This window comes from Schistocerca nitens, chromosome 4 (genome assembly GCF_023898315.1).
Source record: "Schistocerca nitens isolate TAMUIC-IGC-003100 chromosome 4, iqSchNite1.1, whole genome shotgun sequence".
In the NCBI taxonomy this organism is placed as follows: Eukaryota; Metazoa; Arthropoda; class Insecta; order Orthoptera; family Acrididae; genus Schistocerca; species Schistocerca nitens.
Window position 1 is genome coordinate 195,756,540 of NC_064617.1, and position 20,034 is coordinate 195,776,573.

The 20,034-nt window shown below is 41.4% G+C and overlaps 1 protein-coding gene across 5 annotated transcripts in view; it reads left to right on the forward strand.

Moving 5' to 3' along the window:
• LOC126253248 (uncharacterized) overlaps positions 1-20,034 on the forward strand; it is a 364,089-nt gene that overhangs the window by 125,787 nt on the left and 218,268 nt on the right. For all 5 annotated transcript variants that reach the window (XM_049954448.1, XM_049954447.1, XM_049954449.1 and 2 more), the window contains exon 3: positions 12,921-13,087. In XM_049954448.1, the coding sequence (XP_049810405.1) occupies positions 12,921-13,087 (167 nt within the window). The remainder of the gene's footprint in view (positions 1-12,920; positions 13,088-20,034) is intronic.

Here is a 20,034-nt window from a genome sequence, read left to right on the forward strand (position 1 = left end):
AGTCCTGGTAGAGATTACGGTATTGGTGGGCCACCAGAGGTGCAGACCCACTGCAGTCCTTGTAGAAATAATGGTACTGGTGAGTCAGCAAAGAAGCAGACCCACTGTAGTCCGTGTAGTAATAATGGTATTGGTGGGTCATCAAAGGTGCAGACCCACTGTAGTCCTTGTAGAGACGGCCAGCAGCCATCTGTTGCAAATGTTCAGGTGCACAATCACCATCGAAGAGTCTTGCGGACAATATAGCAAGTCCATAAACCACCACTTGTGCACTCACAAAGTTTTTGGAATCGTCCTTAGAACCAGCAATGCTGTTATCCAGTCCCTTGCTGAATTATTAACACACGTGCAAACACTAACAGTCCCTACTTCTCACATATTGTCCATATACTATGACCAACAGAAATGTGTGTAGTGAAATGTAACTTACAAGTTACGTAATTTGATGAACTGGTGTCAATTACAATTTTAGAACATAAGAATACAATTACAAAGGTACAAAATACATCATTAAAGAACATAACAATACAGATAACATTTGTAGTACAGGCTTTACAAAAGAATCGAAATAACATATACATCAGTGTTACAGGAATTATGACATGAATACATACATAAAGATCAGAATAACTTTCGAAACATCAACTTCACACATGTGCATTAAAACAAAACAGAATAAATAATGTCTAAGCATATTTACAAGGTAAATAACATATTATTAATGCCAATTATATTTGAGGATAACAGTATTCCTCATCATAGTGAATGTAGCTTAGTATTAGAAGAAGAAAAAATTCTATGAAACTACACAGAGACAGGAAGAAAACAAATACACAAGGGTACACAAACCCATAGTGGGATAACACAAAAGGAAAGGACAGGGTTTGTTTTCAGTGTAACATTTGGTACTGCAGTCCAACCCAAAACTTCATTCCATAGATCTTTCGTCTTATTTCAACATTTGTTTCCACCAAAAAAAATCCTATTCAAGAAAGCTTTCTGTATTTATATGTTTACATATTTCTTGCCTCATTATTTATTTTCCATTATCTTACTTCATCATTTATTTCCAAGAAAATCCTACCTAAACCTGTTGTCCCTAAACCCTACTTTTTTTGGTTCATATCCTCTTTCAAAATACTTTTTTTTGGCCAAACCATTTTCTTACAGCTTCTCAATGCATTTCTTCCAATTCATCACAACTTGTTCTCTCATATAGCCTACCCCATCTTAAGCTGACTTAAATCTACTGAGCTCAGATGCTAAACTAAGGGACAAGGCAATGCAGCAGTACAAAACAATTAACACAAACAGCAATGACAAAATATTCAAATTGGCCAAGCAAGCAGCAATATTGCAACTAATATTACGCAGTGAGCAGCAAACAAGAAAAATAAATCAGTAGTAAAACTGGCTTAACAGAGTAATGTAAAGTGAAATTTAGTAGTACTATGCCTGGCAAACAGCAGAAGCAAATGCAATAAATTATATCTAAACATGACAGAGCTCAAGCAGAAAAATATTACAGTAAAGACAACAGTGCAGATAAGTGAAATGTCTATTCATATCTTAATATCTATGTCATTAAAGTGGTGCACCACAACTATTTCTACAAAAGAAATTACCAAGTACTTGAAAAGAAAATTATATATGCAGTTACTATTATTAGTCCCTTCTTATTGTTCTCTCCACTCCAAGAGCTCCTTTTTCGAAGAATGTGGATCATAAAATAATTATTTAATAGATCTGTTGACAGAAAGTGTTCACATTAGCAAATGCATTTAATTTTATTTTATAAAACCAATGCTGCAACACAGCTGGAAACCAGATATAAAATGAAATAAGCAATTACGCAAACCAAAGCATAAAAATATCATTCAATAGTCATGTGACATTTCATAAGTTAGTAGAAATTCTCTCAACTCTCGTAGGAAGACGCTTGTCATAATCAGGTGTGCAGATGTAAGTATCTTTCCAAGTAATGAGCGTGTCGTATTTGCGATGCTTTCTACAAAGGAATGTCAATAGCGAGGATAATGGCATTTTTTTTTCTCTCCACCTAATGGCTTTCTTTTGTCAGACGACTACCTCTCAGCTGGGCACTCAAAACGCATTACGTCAAGGTCACTTACCTTTCTTTCTGAAATATTTACGTCAGCAGCTTCCGCTACAGTGACAGTCTCATATAAAAATATTTTCACAGGTTGAGAATTTGCGTTGCAAATGTGTAGATGCAAAATCTTATGAATATAACAGTGTCCAAAAAATGTTCGCCGGCATTGTGATACATTCACGTATTTACACACATTTCATAACTCTTAACGTACGATTCTTGGTTTCCAACATCCTTTTTCACAAGTCAGAGTCCCTAACCACTATTGATTACTCCTTACCTTATTACACATATAAATATTAGTCGACAATTCTTCAATATTTCATCATAACAGATACGTAGCATAATCGAATTCCTCATATAGCATCAGCTTATTGACCATAAACATACCTCAGCAGCATAATACACATCGTCGTCATAAAAATAACATCATAACACCTCAGTCAAATCTCAAAAACGTCGTAGCTTTCTGCAATAACTTCAAAACCTAAAAAAATTCTCCGCTCATTTAAATAGTGTCATCCACCTCAAACGTACTTTAAATATCATGACCCATACCAAATACATCATTCAAAGCTCTCATAGTATCACAATGAATCTGAAAAAATATGAAGAGTTCACAAAGTACATACAAAATACAATTTCATAAATGTGAAGTTACCCAGCTGTGTAATTGTGTAAACATGTGTCACTGATGTAGTAAAAAAAAATGTTTGTCTCTCAGTTAAATGATCAGATAGCTGTGTAATTTATGTGTTAGAGAAATATGGTACTGAAGTGTAAAGTTGTATAAGCAAATACCATATTACACTCCTGGAAATGGAAAAAAGAACACATTGACACCGGTGTGTCAGACCCACCATACTTGCTCCGGACACTGCGAGAGGGCTGTACAAGCAATGATCACACGCACGGCACAGCGGACACACCAGGAACCGCGGTGTTGGCCGTCGAATGGCGCTAGCTGCGCAGCATTTGTGCACCGCCGCCGTCAGTGTCAGCCAGTTTGCCGTGGCATACGGAGCTCCATCGCAGTCTTTAACACTGGTAGCATGCCGCGACAGCGTGGACGTGAACCGTATGTGCAGTTGACGGAATTTGAGCGAGGGCGTATAGTGGGCATGCGGGAGGCCGGGTGGACGTACCGCCGAATTGCTCAACACGTGGGGCGTGAGGTCTCCACAGTACATCGATGTTGTCGCCAGTGGTCGGCGGAAGGTGCACGTGCCCGTCGACCTGGGACCGGACCGCAGCGACGCACGGATGCACGCCAAGACCGTAGGATCCTACGCAGTGCCGTAGGGGACCGCACCGCCACTTCCCAGCAAATTAGGGACACTGTTGCTCCTGGGGTATCGGCGAGGACCATTCGCAACCGTCTCCATGAAGCTGGGCTACGGTCCCGCACACCGTTAGGCCGTCTTCCGCTCACGCCCCAACATCGTGCAGCCCGCCTCCAGTGGTGTCGCGACAGGCGTGAATGGAGGGACGAATGGAGACGTGTCGTCTTCAGCGATGAGAGTTGCTTCTGCCTTGGTGCCAATGATGGTCGTATGCATGTTTGGCGCCGTGCAGGTGAGCGCCACAATCAGGACTGCATACAACCGAGGCACACAGGTCCAACACCCGGCATCATGGTGTGGGGAGCGATCTCCTACACTGGCCGTACACCACTGGTGATCGTCGAGGGGACACTGAATAGTGCACGGTACATCCAAACCGTCATCGAACCCATCGTTCTACCATTCCTAGACCGGCAAGGGAACTTGCTGTTCCAACAGGACAATGCACGTCCGCATGTATCCCGTGCCACCCAACGTGCTCTAGAAGGTGTAAGTCAACTACCCTGGCCAGCAAGATCTCCGGATCTGTCCCTCATTGAGCATGTTTGGGACTGGATGAAGTGTCGTCTCACGCGGTCTGCACGTCCAGCACGAACGCTGGTCCAACTGAGGCGCCAGGTGGAAATGGCATGGCAAGCCGTTCCACAGGACTACATCCAGCATCTCTACGATCGTCTCCATGGGAGAACAGCAGCCTGCATTGCTGCGAAAGGTGGATATACACTGTACTAGTGCTGACATTGTGCATGCTCTGTTGCCTGTGTCTATGTGCCTGTCGTTCTGTCAGTGTGATCATGTGATGTATCTGACCCCAGGGATGTGTCAATAAAGTTTCCCCTTCCTGGGACAATGAATTCACGGTGTTCTTATTTCAATTTCCAGGAGTGTAGCTAGGGCTCCTTGTGCTTGCCAAACACATGGTACACGAAGTAAGCATGTACCCCCCTGAGGATCAATGTAATTATACCCTCAGGTGTTACAGATTACAGCAGTGGAATGAAATGTATCACGGAAAACCTTTGTATCATTGTACTTCAAATATCTTTAAAAATAAATGATTTAAGTGCAAAATTAATCACTCAAATACATGTCCTGTAGCGCTAAATGTGCGTCTTGTTGCAACATAATCTCTGTGGAAGTGTCGTAGTTATCGTCCTCCGAAAGCTAAGTTCTGCAGAAGTTAATGTACTTACCTCATGATAAACAAAAGTGAAATGCTTTGCGTATAGATATCTTAGTTATTATGCTTATTGGCGTGATGACGAAAGTACTGTACAGTAACGTATTGTTGTGCCACAAAAAATGCTGTTTCATTGTTGCTATACCACAAAAGATACTATTAAAACATGTTTTACTTTCCAAAAGAATGCAGAAAAACTGTGCAGATATAAAACAGAAACACCGCAAAAGCAACATTGCAAATTGTCACTCATTAGTAGCGTCGTGATAAAACCGTGTAGTTGTCACATAAACTAACCACTGTGTCGACTGGTATCTCACAGAAAGTACTTTAAATCCAGAATGTATTTTCAAGTAAACCAAAATGTTGCATTAAAATCTCATTAGCAGTACAAGTATATGTTCTAAGTATGGAAGGCTGATAGTCGTTACGTAATCGTGCAACTAACAAGCAAGAATGTACAAATACAACACTGTGTAGTCTGTTCACTATAACAATGCATTCGTAATTTCTGTTTAAAAATGTTCCCTAGGTTCTAGGATGGATATTTAACTTCAAACATTGTTGCATGTTAACAGTTTCTTAAGTCTGACAAAGCATACTAGAAATGTGAAGTGAAAAGTTTTATGGCAAAGACAAAGTTAAAAAGCAGATTATCTTTCAATAAACGGTTTTACATGTGAAATGTGGTGTAAACCTTTACTCTTCCTAGCACGCAGACTTTCAGCTGAAAAGCAATTGTCATGTTTTATACGTCGGTAAGGAATGCTAAATCTTTTCTCAAGGTTAGCGTCTCTGTTATTTTTCTCTGAGCCAGCCGGCGCAGGTGGCTGCCTGCGGTGCAAGTCATTGTCTGTTCCTTTATTGGCGCGCGTCGTTATTGGGATTAGGAGACCTAGCTTCTACAAATTCACGTTGTCGAAAGTGCCCTGCTCTGTTTGAATCCCGCCAGTTCTGATGAAATTCAGGTCTGTCGTTATGATTATCTCGTCTGTCGTCATGTCGGTAGATTTCATAATTTCTTTCTTGTCGGTCATGTGGTGGAGAATTTCTTCCTGAATCGTAACTGTGCGCTGAACTGTTGCGTCTGAAGTTATTCTGTCTCCCTTGATAATAATTGTTTTGGCTCCCATATTGTCTGTTTCTAAGTAAATCTCTGTCATATTCATTACTATGGAAATGCGATCTTTCTCTGTAACTATTGTTATTCTGCCAGTGGTTGTCATATGGGTCTGTTTTGTTCACGATTTGCGTTGTAAGAATAGCCTTGTCGTGTCCAGTTATTATTTCTGTCGTCACGGAATTGTGACGGATGTGATTTGTAATTGTTGTGCTCCTGTTTTCGCGTTCCCCGATTGTCAGTGTCAATTTCCAGTTCTTGTAACAGCCCCTGAAAAGCTTCAATGTCGTCTTTGCAACGTCCTGCCAAAATAATATGTCGTAAATGTTCAGGTAATTTGATTAAGCAAATGCGGATGAGTTCTGAGGGGCTGTATGGGTTTGACAGGTACTGATTCTTGTGCAACATGTCTTCAAAATATTTCACAAGACTGGAAAATTCAGATTGTTCGAACTGTTTCATCATTATGATGCTATGTTTTACGCGGTCTTGTGTAGTTTGAGACCAATATGCTGAGAGGAAGGCACGGTAAAATTCTCCTTCACTGTGACAATCGTGAATGACTGATCGCATTCTTACAGCTGGTTCATTCTCTAAATAGCCACACACAAATTCTAATCTGTGCTCTAATGACCAGTTGGGAGGAAAACAATGAGAGAATTGATGGAGCCACGCTTGTGGATGAATGTCGTTGCCGGAATTCTTAAATGTTTTGAATTTACGTGTAGTAATAAACAGCTTATAGTCAAAATCATCGTGTCGGTGAGTCGCACATCGCTCATTGTTACTTCGTTTCGGCGGTTCCATTTCAAAATTCAGTGTGCCTTGCCAATTTCTTTCATAATTTCCGAAGTTTCCTGTGTTATTATTTTGTGGTTGCTCCGTATTTCTATGTCCCTCTTCCCGTACTGGAGCGCGAGTGTCCTCTGAAATATGTAATTCTTGTATTACTTGTGCCAACTGATCTTGTACTTCCCGGATTTCTCTTTTGTACTGTGTATTGATTTGATTTTGTTTGAATTTTCTAATTTGTTCATACTCTTCAGTGTCAGTGAAGGCTACAGGTCTTGTGTCATTCAGATCATCATCTACCTTTGTAGATAAGTTAGTGAACTGATCCGAAAGTTCGGCTACTTTATCCAATAGTGAAATTATTTCCTCTGTGTGTTTTTCTGAACCAAGTTTCAGAGTGTCCATTTGTGTTGAAATCGTATCTACTGTGTCCTTTAAGTTTTCCTGTGTTTTTGCAAGTTGCGTAACCGTATCGGTAGATGCAACTGAGTCAATTTTAGCTTGCAAGGTCTCATGATTTTCATGAAAAATAATTTGCAGTTCTTTTATTTCTGCTTCGTGATTCTGTAATGCATTTTCATGCCGCGAAAAAATAGGTTGAAAATGCTCACAAATTTGTGTTTTTACGTCATTACAGGCTATTTGACATTTCGATTCAATGTTATGTAACTCGGTAGTTAAACCTTCACGTATTTGTTCAAGAGTTTGTTCCAATGAGTCTAACTTTTGAAGCTGTTTCTGTGTTTGTTTCTGATTTTGTTCCATCGTGTCTAACTGTTGCTGTGTTTGTCTCTGGTGTTGTTCCATTGTGTCTAACTTTTGAAGATTTTGTCCCATTTGTTTCTGATTTTGTTCAAGCGTTGTGTCTAACTTTTGTAGCCTTTGTCCCATTTGTTGCATTAACTGTAATAACAGTACACTGGTGTCTGAAACATGTTCCTCATTGCTTTTCGGCAGTGAAGTTGCACCGGCAACATTCACATTTTGACAAGCAGAAAATGTGTCTTGACTTATTTGAGAAAACGGTGAGGACCCAAAACCTGAGTCTACAGTATTTGCAATATTGTGTTCTGTCATTTTGGATTCCTGAAGCGAGCTGTAGCCGAACGATCGATCGATAATGCTTCCCTGTTCACTACTTGTTTCACTGTCTACACCATTATTTGCTGCCCGCTCCATTTCCCTATGCACTATTACCAAATTACTACATTAGTTAATTCATTACACGGTGGCGCTAACACACTGCTTTCGTCTTCACTGTCATTTCTCAGTTTACTTTGGAACCTAGTATTACGTTTTTCACACGCCATTATTGTCACAATATTTCATACAACAACACATAAAAATACAATTTGAAGAGCAAAAATAAGAGCACATTAACATAACACTGAAAATAATATCTAGTTAATTGCAAGCGCAGCTGCGAAATACTTGGTGCAAATTTACATGCGTACCACTCCTGTTTTAATGTACAACAATGAAAGACTGCAACTACAAAGGAGATTCTCTCTACAATTACGCGCTAGCAATAAACAAAATGTACACTAATTACACAAACTACAAGAAAAAAAATCAGAAGATTCCAGTGAGGTATCCTCGGCTAAGGGTCGACATATGAAACGTCCCCTTATGAAAAATTATATACGAGACTGTGCTTAAACTGACACACAATATTTTTAGCGCAACGCAATCTGACTTTCAAAAATCCCTACAAAAGAATGGCCCTGACTATAACATTAACCTATACCTTTCACAAATCACTTACCTCACAAAAATCTTCGTTACTCGAACTACGGCAATACAGCGAGCGCCACTACTGCCAGCTAAATAAAAGATTCAAACTACGGAAGGCACTAACTACTGATAGGCATAGTTAGCAAATGAAAGATTTTGATAGAGAACAATGTATTTACCTTAATAGTCATCAAAAGTCATAATATATATAGGAGTTCATAACATCCATTCTTACAAATATCAAAACTCCGCCATTTCTCTCCCCACATCCACCACTGCTGGCGGCTCACCTCCAACTGCGCAACGCTACGCGCTGTTCACATCCAGCTGCCGCTGCCCAACACTACAATGGCAGACAACAATGCAAACTAGCCACAGACTGCACACAGCACAGCCAGTGATTTTCATACAGAGCGCTACGTAACGTTGCCAATAAGAAAACATTAACAGCCTACTTACACATCTAACGGTGTTAACATCCACCTTTTTACCAAAACAAAATATGTTAAGCAAAATAAGGAAGAAAGCTATGTCTGTCTCGCTAAAATATTTTGAAATTCCAGATAATGAAAAGGGGTTTTACAAAGATGTCTTAGACAAATAATGTAAAGATTTGAGGGAATAACAATGTGATCGTTACATGTAACTTTTTGGTGTTATTAATTTCATAATTCATATAGTATTGATAATAATGATATAGGCTAAGTAATTATGTTAAAATAATTATCATTGCTATTATTGTAATATGCTACTATATTTCTATTATTACTGTTTGTGTTATCAAAAAAGTAAAAAACTATAAATTTAAAAAATGCATATTGGCAACGGCCTTGCCGCAGTGGCTACACCGGTTCCCGTGACATCACCGAAGTTAAGAGCTGTCGGGCGTGGTCGGCACTTGGATGGGTGACCATCCAGGCCGCCATGCGCTGTTGCCATTTTTTGGGGTGCACTCAGCCTCGTGATGCTAATTGAGGAGCTACTCGACCGAATAGTAGCGGCTTCGGTCAAGAATAGCATTATAACGGCCGGGAGAGCAGTGTGCCGACCCCACACCCCTCCTATCCGCATCCTCCACTGAGGATGACCCGGCGGTCGCATGGTGCCGGTAGGCCACTCGTAGCCTGACGACGGAGTGCTATATATAGTAGCATATGCATTTTACAACAATCCAGGGATATAATAAACATTGCAGCATATAACAAATTAGTTGTAGAAAAAAATACATGGAAGTAAAGGAGGCAACTTAACTGATACTAGCAATAATTATAAGCATTTATCGACTTTTGAAAAAAAAACTGGAAAAATCACAACTTAATATACTGCTATAATAATTTGTATACATTTCATTACAACGCTTTATTAATGTCAGTGAAATCTAGTATTCACGTAAAAATCCAAACTGTCAGCTATGCCTGGTGAAAGTGGAAAGCGCATTTTGTGAAAAACCGTATGAGTTGCATTTATCGAGGTTTGAAAAAATGCTCCTCAACTTGGAAATTTGTGCGTGTATGTCAGTAAAATGTTATTTTGAGGGGTCAGGGAGTCACGTCAAGCATGACTCACCCCCTCCCCTCCCTCTCACATAAACGACTAAAGTGCGCGTCATTTACGACGGCGGCCGAGTTTAGGTTCGTTCTGTGCATCTGACGTCACAAAACACAGTCAGCCAATGAACAGAGAACGACGTGCCAGAGCTCGACTGCAGTGCAGAGCACGGATGAGTGTCTTCAGTTTTAGAAACGTTCAGTCATAAATAAGGTAATTGAACAAAAGTAATGTCTTGATAGCAGACTGTCTATAAAAGAAAACTTGGAAAAAGCATTCTTTATACCAATTGCTTCATATTCTATTAATTAATTAAACCAAACAAGCAATAAGCCTCCTAATTCAGGCGATAGCAAGGAAATTCATTTTCACTAACCGCTTTTTCGCAATAAGGAACAGCGGTAATAGTTTATTTCCTATTGTACTTCGACGAAACGTGAGTAATTCAAAGTCATACCAACAGTGTTTGTCGGTATTTTGCGTGATTCTTTAAAGTCCTCCGGGACTTCTGTTGAATGCCGAGCTGCGTTAGCGTAATGGTTAAGGTGTTTGACTGCCAAACAAAAGGTTCTGAATTCAAACCTTGTTCGATACTAAATATTTTCTTTATTTAAAAAGAATATCGAAGTGTCTCACTTCATGAATTTTATTCGTTTGAATGTAATTTGTTGAAATTTCTAGTGGCAACTAAAATCGACCATACGGAAAGTATACGCTGTGGACTTTTACCTCTGCAAACTCTCAAAATTTCGTGCAGTGCTTTACTGCACTACTGGCCATTAAAATTGCTACACCAAGAAGAAATGCAGGTGATAAACGGGTATTCATTGGGCAAATATACGAGGGGCGTTCAGAAAGTAAGCTCCGATCGGTCGCGAAATGGAAACGACTATGAAAATCCGATAAAGCTTTGCACAGATGTGTTGGGTAGTGTCTCTAGTATAACCCCAGTTAGCATCACGTCGCTCTTCTCATTTCTCGGCTCGCAGTGACTGCGTAAAGATGTCTAGAAAATAGTTTCTGCCGCCACGTACGAGGGCCTGGTGAGAAATTTCGCCTGAAGCTATGCAGCTAACATTACATAACTGTCGTGCTGTTTCTTCTTCAAGACAATTCTCAGCCGCATTCTGCAGGGGCAATGAAGATGCTCCTGCATCGTTTTCAAATGGAAATGTGAGATTACCCACAATACAGTCCGCAATTGTCTCCCCCTGAGTTTCATCTCTGGTCACATGAACCGCTGTCTTTGAAGACAACATTTTGACACAGACAACGAGGTGTAGACCAGCGTGGAGAATTGGCGGAAAGCACTGGCGGCTGCCTTCTATGATGAAGCTATGGAAAAGTTGGTACAACGCTATGACAAAAGTCTAAGTCAGAACGGCGACTACGTAGAGAAGTAGCTGAAAGGTGTAGCTAATTGTTACAAGTAAAACATTTCTGATGTTCACTGTGGTTTCAATTTGGCAATCAATCGGAGCTTACTTTCTGAACAGGCCTCGTATTATACTAGAACTGACATGTGATTCCATTTTCACACAATTTGGCTGCATAGATCGTGAGAAATCAGTACCCAGAACAACTATCTCTGGCCGTAATAACGGCCTTGATACGCCTAGGCATGGACTCAAACAGAGCTTGGATGGCGTGTGAAGGTACAGCTCCCCATGCAACTGCAACGCAATACCACAGTTCATCAAGAGCTGTGACTGGCGTATTGTGACGAGCCAGTTGCTCAGCCACCATTGACCAGACATTTTCAGTTGGTGAGAGATCTGGAGAATGTGCTGGTCAGGGCAGCAGTTGAACATTTTCTGTATCCAGAAAGGCCCGTACATGACCAGCAACATGCGGTCGTGCATTATCCTGCTGAAATGTAAGGTTTGGCAGGGATCGAATGAAGGGTAGAGCCACGGGTCGTAACACATCTGAAATGTAACGCTGTAAACAAAACCTGGATTCATCCGAAAAAATGGTGTTTTGCCATTCGTGCACCCAGGTTCGTCGTTGAGTACACCATCGCTGGCGCTCCTGTCTGTGATGCAGCGTCAAGGGTAACCGTAGCCATGGTCTCCGAGCTGATAGTCCATGTTGCTGCAAACTTCGTCAAACTGTTCGTGCAGGTGGATGTTGTCTCAAACGTCCCGATCTGTTGACTCGGGGATCGAGACGTGGCTGCACGATCCGTTACAGCCATGTGGATAAGATGCCTGTCATCTCGACTGCTAGTGATACGAGGCCGTTGGGATCCAGCACGGCATTCCATATTACCCTCCTGAACCCACCGATTCCATATTCTGCTAACTGTCATTGGATCTCGACCAATGCGAGCAGCAATGTCGCGATACGATACACCGAAATCGCGATATGCTACAATCCGTCCTTTATCGAAATCAGAAACGTGATGGTACGCATTTCTCCTCCTTACATGAGGCATCACAACAACGTTTCACCAGGCAACGCCGGTCAACTGCTGTTTGTGTATGAGAAATCGGCTGGAAACTTTCCTCATGTCAGCACATTGTAGGTGTCGCCACCGGAGCCAACCTTGTGTGAATGCTCTGAACAGCTAATCATTTGCATATCACAGCATCCTCTTTCTGTCAGTTAAATTTCGCATCTGTAGCACGTCATCTTCATGGCGTAGCAATTTTAATGGCCAGTAGTGTACACTTAATGCTGCACAATAACTGCGTTGAACATCGCAACAAAATTAAGTTATTTATGGGGGGAAGGTATCAGTCAAGAAAATGTGTAAAAATCAAATTTTTGGGCCAAATAGTTTTTGTGACATCGAATGATAAGCGTGTCAAAGCAGTCAGAACACCATGTGTCTGCATAGGCGAGCAGTGCAGTAATGATAAAATCGCGCACAGCGCGGAATGCGAAAGGGTTAATGCGGCCGCGGTGGCTTTACTTCATAAACTGCGCGCTCCCCCCGAAACGTAAGTTTGCGAACTATACTATGGCGCTGCTTCTCTTGGCGCGTGCAACTGGCAACGCAGCAGTCTCCCGCGTCTGTGCCGACATGCGCGAGCCGCCAAGATAAAAGAATTGAACTTTAGTGGCGAATGATTTTTGTCCCGGCAGGTGCGTCCCACTCAGGAGCTCTGTCCCCGCGTCTTCTGCGGCGCGTGTGCCGTGGAGAGGACCTGCTGCGCGTCGCCTGGGACCCTCCCCCAGCACAGGTGCCAGCCCCGGACCTCTACCTGGCGCAGGCCACCGACGACCGCAGCCGCCGCACCACGGTCAACTGGGTGAGCACACCCTGTTCACTTCGTCTGCCATAATACACTGTCTGAAAAAATAAAGTGAAGCACCCAGTAGAAGTAATTAGATCCCATACACGCACACACCATCATGATTAGAGTCAGCAATTCTTTGTAATGGGCAGAATGGCCACCACAGTGCAGTGGTGTCATTTGTATTTAGTGTTGTTACCAGGACAAGTAGAGTGTAGAAGGGTGTGTACAGCGTCAGATGTTGAGTGATCAGTATAAAGCACATGCAGATGATGCATGTTAGTGTGATATGGTGTAATCAGGGGCCTTATTTTGAGCCACCATTTGTACGGAAACCAGATGGCAGTTATAAGAGACGAGGGGCACGAAAGGGAAGCAGCGGTTGGGAAGGGAATGAGACAGGGTTGTAGCCTATCCCCGATGTTATTCAATCTGTATATTGAGCAATCAGCGAAGGAAACAAAAGAAAAATTCGGAGTAGGTATTGAAATCCGTGGAGAAGAAATAAAAACTTTGAGGTTCGCCGTTGACATTGTAATTCTGTCAGAGACAGCAAAGGACTTGGAAGAGCAGTTGAACAGAAAGGATAGAGTCTTGAAAGGAGGATATAAGATGAACATAAACTAAAGCAAAAAGGTGATAATGGAATGTAGTCGAATTAAGTCGGGTGATGCCGAGGGAATTACATTAGGAAATGAGACACTTAAAGTAGTAAAGGAGTTTTGCTATTTGGGGAGCAAAATAGCTGATGATGGTCGAAGTAGAGAGGATATAAAATATAGGCTGGCAATGGCAAGGAAAGCGTTTCTGAAGAAGAGAAATTTGTTAACATCGAGTATAGATTTAAATGTCAGGAAGTCATTCCTGAAAGTATTTGTATGGAGTGTAGCCATGTATGGAAGTAAAACGTGGACGATAAATAATTTAGACAAAAAGAGAATAGAAGCTTTCGAAATGTGGTGCTACAGAAGAATGCTGAAGATTAGATGGGTAGATCACATAACTAATGAGGAGGTATTGAACAGAATTGGGGAGAAGAGGAGCTTGTGGCACAACTTGACTAGAAGAAGGGATCGGTTGTTAGGACATGTTCTGAGGCATCAAGGGATCACCAATTTACTATTGGAGGGCAGCGTGGGGGGTAAAAATCGTAGAGGGAGACCAAGAGATGAATACGCTAAGCAGATTCAGAAGGATGTAGGTTGCAGTAGGTACTGGGAGATGAAGAAGCTTGCACAGGATAGAATAGCATGGAGAGCTGCATCAAACCAGTCTCAGGACAGAAGACCACAACAACAACAGTCGAATCGTGCAATATCTATGTTTTGGGGGGTACTAGAATGTGACAGTGGCCAGATGTTCGACTACATAAGAATGTGAAGGCAGGCACACTCATCATCATGGTTTTGGTCGACCATGTCTGACCACACACAGCAGTATCGCCATATTCTGCACCAACCACATTGTAACCCTTCACTTCTATGCCTGGCGTCCGAGAACAAGTAATGGCCTCCCTGCAAGATTCTGTGTCTTCCACACCATTGGTGAGAGACTAGCAGCAGCTAAACCAGGGAATTACTGTTTCATGTGTTGGCTGCTGCTACACCACAATATGAACGATTGCGTTTTGAGTTTATCCTTGACTGGGAAGCATGACTGCTAATGAATTGCATCAAACAGTGTTTTGTGATAATTCATGGTTCTGCACTACCACAGAGCATGGCAGTGACCTGGAGATATGTGGTCACAGCTGTTAGTGAGTGAGGGAACTCTGGCAGCACAGCAATATGTTACGGACGTCATGCATTCTGATGTATTATATCTCATGTGACAGCATCTTGGTGCAATTTTTCAACAGGATAATGGCTATACACATATGGAATATGTCTCTGTGAACTGACAGCGTGATGTTGAGTTGCTCTAATGGCCAGCAAGATTCCCAGATCTTTCCCTAATAGACTGTATGTGGGACCAGCTCAGACATCAAATTGTCCCAGTGTCAGTACCAGGGATGTCAAGGACTGTGCAATGATTTAATGACACTTTTCTCAACGGAAGCAATGCATCCATACTCATAAATGGTCTTATACTGCCAAGTTATTTGTAAATTTGACTCTATTTTATGATAACTCCTGAGAGTCAAAACCAATGAACTGTCATAAATCCACGAAATGTGACAAAGACTATTCTGAATAAAAATATACTCTTATCATAAAATAGAAACTCCCATTTAAAGGTGTGATCTATAGTTCTCACTTATTGTTTAAAGATGCAGACTTGATATACCATGTATTAACGCTGCCCGTTCACCTTGGCATACTAATATAGTAAAGAAAACTATTGTGGTATTAAGAGAAAATAATGGACTTCCTATTTTAATTGCACGGTTCATCAATCCCAGTTATTAATTGGATTTATCATGAATGTGGTACCATATTTCGTGTAGGAAAACAATATTACAAACAAGATAATGATATTGACCCTTATTAGAATAAATAGACGTAAATTCTCAGCAATAAAATGTACACAGCAACCCCAGAAACTTAATCGGCACGAAAAGGACAGTAAAAATGCCTACAAATAATAAATAGTGGAGAACACAAATGGAACGAAATGAGATGAAAAAAGTTACAAACAAATGCAAGTAATCACTCAACTCTGCCTCTTTAACAGTGGGCAGGAACAAAATTAAGATGAAAGATTAAAAGAAATAAACCAATACTATTGGAGAAGGGTAGGGAGTTAGACAGAATTGGGGTAAAGTGATAAGACGGAGACATGAATTCGAAGAGGCTAGACACACATGGAAGAGATTACTGTGAATAATGTACCAAAGAAAGAAGATGCCACTAATTTATGGCCCTTATGTAAACAAACACCACCCGTCACTTTCAGTGTCACCCCCCCCCCCCCCCCCATGCCTCTTTGGATAAGTGGGTCCATTGTTCTCCTTATGTAAACAGACTGGTCACTTGGCATAGCACCCTTATGTAAAAAAAAAACTGTTCACTTGTGGTCTTAGTTACATTTATGCAAGTCTATTTTATGACCATACGCTTTTATCACAACAGCCGTAATTTATGGCGCAAAAAATGGCTGCCTTCGCCCTCCCACTACACCCTACTCCCTCTCTCATAAGTCCTCGAATCATATGGGTAGAAAAAAAGGCGGGAAGTTTACCACTGGTGGGATTTGACCCCTCCAACGGCCCCCTACCTCTCATTGGGGCATGGTAGCCATCATAATGAGATAGGCACGTTATTTGTGTTGTGTATGTTGGTTGATCCGTGTGAAACCTCAGCTGCAGCAGCGGATATCAGTTTTTGGGCAATTTGTTACAGTTTTGAAGTACTTTCTTACAATTTTTGCAGAAACTGTGCCGATTTTCTCCAAGTGTTCCAAATACCTACTTTCGACTACTTTTCAAGATCGTCATCAAAAAATACATGTAGATTACATTAAATACGTAACTTTTGATGATTAACACTTACCACAGTGCATTATTTAAACAAATACACTGATATCCCATGGTTTAATGTTTAACCTTTACCACAGTGCATTATTTAAACAAATACACTTTTGCACAGTACTAAGTTGAATAATGTAGGAATGTTTGACTGTAAGGATCTTATTCTTACCTTACTAGTGTATTAGTAATAATACGTCACTATCAAACCTCGTCTAACTGTACACATCATCCTTATCTTATTTTGCATAATTTATGACCCAAAAAATGTCCGACACAGTATCACATCACTATCACGCTGCCACAGAGGAGTACGACAATATAACCTTACTGTGGATTTGTAACACACACAAGACATCATTAAATTACACTAATATCACAAGTTTTTAAACGATTTCGCACACTTGTGTTGTTACCACCAGCACCACTTGAATACGATGGGCTGGGTTCGATAACGATGCCTTTATTTGGAAATAAGTAAAATGCAGGAAGTTTCCTTCACAGTCCACGCAGTGGGCTGTAATCGTAACTGTACCTGGCTACATCTACATCTTCACGGGTACTCTGCAAATCACAATTAAGTGCCTGGCAGAGGATTAATCGAACTATCTTCACAATAATTCTCTATTATTCCACTCAGAAACAGCGCGCGGAAGAAACGAACACCTACATCTTTTCCTTGTGAGCTCTGATTTCCCTTATTTTATTATGATGATGATTCCTCCCTATGTAGGTCGACCTCAACAAAATATTTTCGCATTCAGAGGAGAAAGTTGGCGATTCTACCACAACGAAAAACGCCTTTGGTTTAGTGATATCCAGCCCAGATCCGGTATCATGTGAGTGACACTCACTTCTCTATTCCTCGATAATACAAAACGTGCTGCTCTTTTTTGAACTTTCTCGATGTATTCCGTTAATCTTATCTGATAGGGACCCCACATCGCGCAGCAGTGCTCCAAAAGAAGACGGACCAGCGTAGTGCAGGCAGTCTCTTTAGTAGATATGTTGCATCTTCTAAGTGTTCTGTCAATAAAATGCAGTCTTTAGTTCGCCTTCTGCACAACATTTTCTATGTGTTCTTTCCAATTTAAGTTTTTCATAATTGCAATTGCTTGGAATTTAGTGGAATTTACAGCCTTTAAATTTGGCTGATTTATGGTGTAACCGAAGTTTAACGGATTCCTTTTAGCACTCATGTGGATGATCTCACACTTTTCATTATTTAGGGTAATTTGCCAGTTTTCGAGCCAGACAGTTTTAGAAATCGTTTTGCAATTCGTTTTGATTTTATGATGACTTTAGTAGACAATAAACGACGGCATCGTCTGCAAACAACCTAAAAGGGCTGGTCAGATTATCTCCTAAATCGTTTATATACATAAAGAACAGCAGAGGGTCTATAACACTGTTTTGGTGAACTCTGACAAGGAAATCACGAGTCCAGACACATAACTGAGACGCTATTCCATACGCACGCAAAAGCCTTCTGCGAGCCGTCCTGTCTCTGCATGAACCTTTGCTGCCTTGCCACCGCTGCCACAGCCGAAATGTGCGCGAAATGACTATTGCTTCCCCTCTGAGGGACACAGTCGTCACCGCTTCTGAGATGAAGTGTGGTATGATTTTAAAACTGAGATGAGGGTGGGGGCGACCAGCAGAATACTAACACCAGGCACAGGGTGCATAAACAAGCGGTGGGAAAACAGATAGGTCTTTGTTCAAGCTAACACACTGGCTGCCACAAGGATCAGCAGTCATAAAGTGAATGTTAATACCCAGAGAAAGCGATGTATATAGCTTATACGGAAAGTAGCCTCCATCATAGCTATGTGCGATCTACAGTCTGCATGGACTACCGAATCAAAAGCATCCAGACACCTACTAACAATGCTACCACTATCTCATTGATCAGAGATACAGTGTGTCCCTCATATGAGTCGCCAAATGCATTTTCTCAGTAGTTTCAGTGTATATTTGCAATTTCGATTTTGCAATTTGTAGATGGAGTCTGTACAAACAGTTACTGCTGATCTTGTTTTTAACATGCTACCCGCTATTGATGGAAAGCGTTGTTTTGTTTCCCATTATGATCTACATGATTTTAAATAGGAATGTAATGCGGTCGAGAGTGGTCCCAGGTTGGTCTAATGGGATATTCGTTTAATCAGTATGTATTAACAGAGACATCAAAACACAAAGAATAAATCGTTAGGAGAGAGGGCATGGGACAGGGCGAAGGCAGCCCTTTTATGAGCATAAATTATTGTTATTAACATTGTACTAAAAGCATGTGGTTTTAAGTTAGACTTGCATAAATAGAAATAAGAGCACAAGTGGTGGTTTGTTTATGTAAGGACACGAGGCCGCCGGCAGCTGTAACCGAGCGGTTCTAGACGCTTCAGTCCGCAAGCGCGTGGCTGCTGAGGTCGCAGGTTCTAATCCTGCCTCGGGCATGGATGTGTGTGATGTCATTAGGTTAGTTAGGTTTAAGTATAGGTTTAAGTATGGGGGACTGATGACCTCAGGTGTTAAGTCCCATAGCGCATAGCCATTTGAACCATTTTTTTTGACATGAGGCCAAGTGACCAATGCGTTTATGTAAGGAGAACAATGGAGCCATTGATTCAGGGAGGGGTGGTGGCTGACCTTGATAATGGCAGGTGATGTTTTTTACGTAAGAGTCATAAATAACTAACCCCATTCTCTCCTTGGTCCACTATTTATCTGGGCAAGTGCTGGGGATAGATTGCAGCGTAGCTTACAGGTGACTTCATCATTTCTCTGGCTGTAGGTCAAGTAGATATTTTCATAAATGTAAAGGAGTCACTGTTAACGGACCTTGCCGTCGGTGGGGCGGCCTGCGTGCCTCAGTGATACAGATAGTCGCACCGTGGGTACAAACACAAGTGCGGTATCTGTTGGGAGGCCAGACAAACGTGTGGTTCCTGAAGAGGGGCAGCAGCCTTTTCAGTAGTTGCAGGGGCAACAGTCTGGTCTTGTAACACCAAACGAAACAGTGTTGCTCTGCTGGTACTGTGAACATTTGCTAGTTAGGGGAACTAGAGCTGTAATTATGAATGAAACATACACAACAATGGTTGTAAGTAGGCTGTTTAGGTTTTATATTGGTAACGCCACGTAGCGCTCTGTATGAAAATCACTAACTGTGCTGTGTGCAGTCTGTGGCTGGTTGACATTGTTGGAATATTCGCTTGTGTAGTGTTGGACAGTTGGATGTCAACAGCGCGCAGCGTTGGGCAGTTGGAGGTCAGCCGCCAGCAGTGGTGGATGTGGGGAGAGAGATGCCAGAGTTTTAAGAACGGACGATCTGGGGCTGTGTCCGCCAGAAAAAGGAAATTTGTAAAGATGGATGTCATGAATTGATATATATATGATGACTTTTGAACACTATTAAGGTAAATATATTGTTCTCTGTCAAACTATTTCATTTGCTAACTATACCTATCAGTAGTTAGTGCCTTCAGTAGTTAGA